Source organism: Anarhichas minor, unplaced genomic scaffold, assembly GCF_050575085.1.
Source record: "Anarhichas minor isolate MPS153535 unplaced genomic scaffold, ASM5057508v1 ptg000041l, whole genome shotgun sequence".
In the NCBI taxonomy this organism is placed as follows: Eukaryota; Metazoa; Chordata; class Actinopteri; order Perciformes; family Anarhichadidae; genus Anarhichas; species Anarhichas minor.
In genome coordinates this window covers 1386002-1392791 of record NW_027466487.1, presented here as the reverse complement: position 1 = coordinate 1392791, position 6790 = coordinate 1386002, and the positions used below count along the sequence as shown (strand labels likewise).

The 6790-nt window shown below is 41.9% G+C and overlaps 1 protein-coding gene across 1 annotated transcript; it reads right to left on the bottom strand.

Moving 5' to 3' along the window:
• Nucleotides 1-772: 772 nt before the first annotated feature.
• On the bottom strand, nucleotides 773-6580 carry LOC142969605 (maternal B9.15 protein). Its single transcript, XM_076109589.1, has 5 exons — nucleotides 6229-6580; nucleotides 3262-3439; nucleotides 2979-3116; nucleotides 2485-2812; nucleotides 773-2009 (listed from the first exon to the last, which is right to left on the bottom strand). Exons 2-5 carry the CDS (start codon nucleotides 3432-3434, stop codon nucleotides 1797-1799), a joined length of 852 nt encoding a protein of 283 aa, XP_075965704.1. The 5' UTR covers nucleotides 3435-3439; nucleotides 6229-6580; the 3' UTR covers nucleotides 773-1796.
• Nucleotides 6581-6790: the final 210 nt, after the last annotated feature.

The following is a 6790-nucleotide window of genomic DNA, read 5'->3' as shown; positions in this document are numbered from 1 at the left end:
TGTGTGCGTGCGTGTGTGAGAGAGAGAGAGAGAGAGAGAGTATGTTACGCGATGCTCTCTCATAAAAGTAGCCTAAAAAAACCTCCTTTGGACAAGTTGTCACAAGAACAAAATATGTTTTGCAGCCGATTTTATTTTTCGCGGAACAAACCACAATCGTGTCTTTCTTTTTCTAAGCAAAAATGAGAAAGACTATAAAAAGCGCAAGATGCCTTATTCTACATTTTATATACGTGTGTGTGTGTGTTGTTAACGCGCTGTAACAGTGGTGAGCACGAGTTCACCAGCAGCTGTAGAGTGACATCTCGTGGTTGAGTACCTTCATTCTTTGACTTGTTGTGAAACATCAAGGTTTCCTGGCACCGACTCATAAACGTCCTGGCCTTCACTCTCTCCAGTCATTTTGTTTCCCAGCTATTTGTCTCTTATTTATATCTACACATATATCTCTTATCTTAACTACATAATTGTCTAAATAGTTTGCCCCTCAGCCTCTTCACGAGGCCCGTTTAAGGAGGAACAGCGTCATGACCTTGGGCTTAATGACGCATCCAGCACAGGAGTCCTTCCGCTGCAGCATCCTGCAGGTCGTGCTGACGGTAATGATGATCCTTACAACTCTGAGTGACATTCAGTGGCGTGTATTTAGACTGACAGGTGTTTTCTAGACCAAGTCAAGCTATTTCTATGAGAGAAAACGATATAAACGGTGCCAAAACCTCTACTGAAACGTGTTCATTATAGAAATCAGCAAAAAAAACAACATGTATGATTTCAGGTATGAGTGGATTTAATGTGCTGCATTAAGAAGGTAAATGGCTAATGCAAAAGGTTAAAGCAAAACAATGCTTACAAACACAGATGAGTTTCAAGGTTGCATGGACATTAAATAAATATGCATCAATATAATTAAAGTTGAAAATCACAGTATATACGAGTCAGTGGGGGGAAACTATTCAGGATGTATATAGCTGTAGCAGATCTCCATAGCAAAGAAAAACTTTAAAAACACACAGCAGTAAGCAGGCCATACAACAGAGACACTTGAAAATACATTGTACTAGTTGCAGAGATAGCTTAAGCTATTTAAAATCATGTTTGGGTTTGATTTGTAAAAATACAGCAGCCACTGTTCATACAAAAATATACAATTTCATGTGTTAGCTATCGGTTGAGTGCCATCCACTGGTGGCCAAATAAATTACAACAAAAAGACAGTGAGATTAGAAAATGTGCATCCGTCTATGGTATCCGAGTTCTGTATTATTTACAAGCAGTTTCGCAAAAATATTATTCTTAAAATACAGATATTGTCACTCTTGCTAATAGATTAAACCCCTGAATCACATTTTACATTGATTATATGTGACGAACACACTTTGGACCATATTTGGTCAGAGAAATGACATAATAAAAGAAACAACACCTGAAAAGACAACTATTTGGTGTGAAGGATATTGCCGAGATGTCCTGAGTTAGTCCGAGCACCCAGAGATTGAAGTCATTCTAAACGTTTACAGTACGTAAAAGATTTTTTTTTTGCAATGCAGACATTTCAGTTCAGTGGCATCTCCGTGCAGAGTACAAGCCATAAAGTACAAGTCACCAGAAGTGAAAAGGAAAGAGGAATCATTACAGGTTGTACAGGGAATAACTTCGAGCTATACAGTTTTTAAAAAGTTATTATTTTTTTTTTGGCCCAAGGTTAGCTAAACTCAGAGAATTAACACGCCATGGCTCAGTTGAAGGAGCTCGTAATGCTTCATCCACCTGGACCCCGACACTTCCTGGACGGTCTAACCCTTCACAGCTCCCCACGGCTGCAGGCTGGCTTGAGGCAGAATGAACTGAGGAGATGGCTGCGGCAAGATGTAGTAGCCAAATACCTGATGGAGCGGAGGTGGAGGCGGCGGAGGCGCGCACACTGCATTGAGAAACACTGGAGCGCCCTTCTTGTACTGAGGCCAAACTGGTGCCTGGTGGTAGAAGTACTGGAGGCTGGCAGGGAGCTACGGATTGGAAGGAGCACAAGCGATTAGAAGGGATGGTGGAGAGTTTCCAGCATGCGTGTGAAACACACTTTGTCCATATGGGAGGAATCGGTGGACCTTTCCTTTCGACAACATGCAATACTGAAAATGTGTCAAATGGACATGAGCTCATATCTGTAGTAATAAGCTTACGACTGACACACAAAATAGACATAAATTCAGAACGTTAAGGGTATGTTGAATGATTCAGTACTAGATTGTCAATTCACTGTAGTTGTGTATAAAAGAATTCATCGCACAATAGGTCTAAAATAGTTGAATGGTTTTTGGACAACAATGAAGCTCTATGGCACAGGAGAACTGTATCCGGCTTTGTATCTTTTTTTTATTTCAGTGGGATTTCTCTTGATAGTGAGAAAAATATAGATTATCACCTGCCTTATCCCTTAATTGTGAGCTACCAACAGATGGTCCAACAACTGATCAAATTTACCATATTTCTGACGTATTTAATCATATTTGGTCCTTCCCCGGGCCGCTTCCGAATCCTGGGAACCATCGCTATCGTGTAGGTGTCGCCTTCTGCTGCATCCTTCTTGACGACCTCCTTCCCTTCTTTTTTTTGCTCTCCCGCCGTCTCGCCATCTTTTGCCTCCTCCTCTGTGTCACTCGACGCAGTGGAACTACAATCCGAAGAGGTAGCAGAGTGGTAATCGGATGTGTCCAGATTTACCAAGCCCACCGAGGAGTCCGCCTGTTTTCCCTGAACACCTTCCTCTTCGAAACAGGCTACTCTGAATGGCCGGCCGTTCTCTGCAGATCTGTGAAGAGGGAGTAGATTATTTTTTTTTAAAAACACACATTTTTACTTCCCACATTTTATGCATCATGACGATGATTCATCAGGAGAAATGCCTCTTCGTTGTTTAAGTGTGTCTGTGTGTCAGTCGGTCTCTCTATGCCTCAGCAGGCCAGCCAGTGACTCACCTTGCACACACCTCCAGTGGGTCGATCCACAGTGTGATCTCACGCGGAAAGCAGAGTTCACTGGGTGTGAGCTCACTCTCCTCACATGCCTTCAGGATCACATCATCACAGGGCACTCCGTTATTTATCCGGATACATCTGTGAAGGAGTCAATGTTAAAGATTCTGTGTTTTCTTGTGGATCTCCTCCCCTGTAATACAGTGTTCTCAGCTTATAATAAGAACGTAATTCTATCTTTGCAGAGGCAAAAAACATATACATTCAGGGACAATTGTGTGATTACCTGTATGCCTGGCCTTTGCTGGGACAGTCAGGGTACCAGTGGTCATCATATTTGTTGCATAAATGTTTCTGTAGCTTCCCGGCAAACAATTCTGCTTTGGATTCACTGAGCTTGCCACGTGCTACAGCAAGGCTTTTGAGGAAGTTCACTCCAGCCTCCACCTCTCTTTTCATGGTGACTGCAGGGGAACAGAAGATTAAAAAATGACGAGGTTGCCAAGAAATGTGTCTGTACGTGAGTATGAGGCTTTGTAATAAGTAGTGAGGGGGCAGGAACTTCAGTTGCAGTGGTAACAGCGCACTCCTGCGTGGTTGCCCCCGAGCATGTTTTTATTACCCCCAGAGAACCTCTGTGTGAAGTGGGTGTAAAAGAGTGCCTGGCATTTCACAGCTATGGACATGGCTCTGTGTTGACAAAAGGCTCGACTTTGTATATGCAAACAAGATGCAAACTAGCGCTGCTTTGTCAACATGGAGTATTTTATTTGAATGCAAATCCAATGAGCTGACTGTGCTGTTTATCCTCTGATAGCGTGTCTGTTTGGGTTGGGTGCCAATGTCAGCCTGACCAGAGCGAAGAGTGTGCTCTACAAAGGCCAAGGCAATTCAAACTGTGCAGCGTGGTAACATCCTGCCGATGTCCCCGACAAGAAAGTCGTGCCTTGAACTTTGAGGTGCAGAGAGTAATTTGTTATTGTGACTTGAAACACACCACTGTTGCTTCAGCCTGTATAATATGGTGCGAGAGAAAATTATTATTTGCCCTGGTGAAAGTAGCCACAGCCTCCACTTAGGCGTAGTGATGAGCCTGTGACACAACAAACACAAGCAGTAGTAACATAAGTCCCTAACAAATATGTTTTGCTATGATCCTCAAATGTTATAGATGTTCCAGTCGGTTATTAGTCTGCAGGGTGAACAGGGTCATATAGCATGTATTCTTCAGGCTGTTGTTGTTGCAGCTTCTCTACTTTATGTAACTCTGTGTTTGCTGTCAATCACTCAGCAGCTAAAGATGTTCATTCAATAGTCTCCGTCAGCAAAAGGTTATTCATTTTACAACGTGCTGACCTGCAGACACTTTGTCTGACAATCACACACACAAACACAGGTTTTTCTAGTAGGTTTTCAAGTTTCAGATTTCTGCTGCAACTTTCAAGAATGTTAACCTTGTTGGTCCAAGCAGCCTTGTACTTGTAGTCATAGTTTGTTCGAATGTCGCGTTAAAGAGGCCTCAGGCATTTAAAACAGATACGGTGTTTAGGCGGACAGAGTGCCGAGTAGTCGCCTCAAAGTGTTTGAGGGTTTAGAGGACGTTCAAGCTCAAAACGTTTGCACTGAATATGGCTCTTCTTGCCGATACAATTTTATAAAATAGTGAAAATGACACAATTTCTTAAACCCGAAGTTTAAAATATCAAACCAGCTTGTTTCGTCCAAACTGTAAAATAAAAATAAAAAAAGATACTCCACTGCCACAGAGGACTAACAAATACAGTAAATATTTGAGTGTTCATTGCAACATCCCACATTTCACTACTGATTCACTATTTTGTGTTCTATTAAAGACGACCAATATGAGTCATGCTTTCAACTCGCTTGCGTCACACCAAATTAATGATGCATGTTTCTAGATACTAGAGGAACTTAATAACATCCGCTGATGGCGTTTGACTTCTTCTCTGATTACTTCACCTATGCGTGTCAACTGTTTGATATAATCAGAGGTTCAGTGATGCCCTTTAAAAAAAAAAAAAAAAAGAAGAAGAAGTTCCCAGCCATGACGAGCAGTCTGCCCACCATGTTTACTGAACAGTGACCTGCTGCCGCTATCACAGACTCTGCTGATAGGGTTTTGATTTTACGTGTGAAGACAACAACTTGACCCGTTTGCGTGAGTCAAGTCAATATTATTTGTAAAGTCCATTATCACAAATCTGACTGAAGGGGCTTTACAATATGTACTGTACACTCTATCCTTTGACCCTCGCTGTGGATAAGGAGAATAAAGTGGTAGAACCCTGACATGCAACAGATTTGGTCCAAGATACACAAACATAACCGCGCCTTGCTGATAATATACAAACTGTGTGTTTAGATGTTTGATTGAGGGCCTTTCTTTTGTCACTCGACAGCATTGTTGCTGTGCTCAGTGTGTGTTTAGCATATACCATAACGTGATATAGGTTATGTTTATTCGGCTTGACAGCCTGTTGAAAATATGATTGACGCTCGCAGGTGCAGATGTTTCACCTTTTAGCATTGTTTCGTCTGTATTGACTTTGAGTGACGACAAAACTTGTTCTTGCCTCTGCGTGAAACAAAGGAGACTAAACAAAGCAGTGAAGGCACAACTCTGTGTGATCCAAGGAGGGGACACACGTTGTGTGCGTGTGTCTGCTCATGGATGGCCATTACGTCCAGAAAAAAAAAGGAGAAAAACAAAAATCAAACGCCAGATAATGTATTCTCTGTTTCTTTCTGCTGTGATAAAGGAAACTTCCTGCTACATGCTGGAAATAACGCTTTTGGGGTTTCTGACAGCGCGGAAACCCCCCCCAGTGGAAATCAGTAGAAACACGCCGACGGGTATAATTTCGGTAGAGAAGGTTACCTACATTATCCAGTTACTCTAAATGTATATGATACTATAGCATCGAAGCATATCTATTTAAAAAGTCCTACTTTGAAATGGTAAGAATATCATAACCCTAGATGGAAAAAGTTTAGAAAAAGTAGAAGAAATTAGGGAACAAAACAGTAATAAGGAGTACAACCCAAAATGAATCATTAAAAATACACCGAGCGAGGCATGAAATACTTAAAATGATAACTGACGTCGAAGTCGTTGTTAACAATGTAACAAACACGACAGCGACAAATTATTTAAAATAGGTTACATTCACAGCAAAGTACGTTTTCCAATTAAACAATAAACATAAAAGTGATTAAACATAGTGGTACTCACGATAATAAGTGTTCACAGCCTGAGAATACTCTGCAGTCGTTGAGCGTCCTCGTCTCCTTGTCTCGTCTCGTGGCTGTCTGTGCTGGTGTGTTGGCGTTATTATGGTCAGCAGCACATGTTGCTTCCTTGTTCTCGGCTCAGCTCGCGATGCTGCTGCAACGGAGACGTAACATTTTACCGTCAGTGTGACTCACTTCCTCTACTCGGAGTCGTTAGCAATCGCTGACTGGCTCCCCCCCGCGAGAGCGACTCTCCGCCCGACCCAAATATGGGCAGTCAAGGTAAACAGCTGAGTTGGTTTCTTTTGTTCATCCCTCCAAATCACAGTGATAATTTCACTATCCTATGATGGCATCTGGTGTAAGGTAATACTCGTGTTTATCCTTTATTGTAGCTCTCTGAGGCTCTTGTCAAAGGGTTGACTGTGTGGCAATAGTGAGATCTGTATGTCCCTGTTTTCAACTTGCTAACAAGGCACCCTTTATTAAAGATGTATATGTTGTAACTAATTCCTCTACTAAAGGTTGGTAGATTATTTACCGATGCCTTATATATCAGTTGT

Bases quoted from the DNA above. Each gene is read 5' to 3' on its own strand.
- LOC142969605 (XM_076109589.1), bottom strand. From the start codon at position 3,434: ATGAAAAGAGAGGTGGAGGCTGGAGTGAACTTCCTCAAAAGCCTTGCT. The intron at 3,117-3,261 runs GTAATCACACAA...ACTCCTTCACAG, and splicing joins AGCAAAGGCCAGGCATACAG to ATGTATCCGGATAAATAACG. The intron at 2,813-2,978 runs GTGAGTCACTGG...CCCTCTTCACAG, and splicing joins CCACTGGAGGTGTGTGCAAG to ATCTGCAGAGAACGGCCGGC.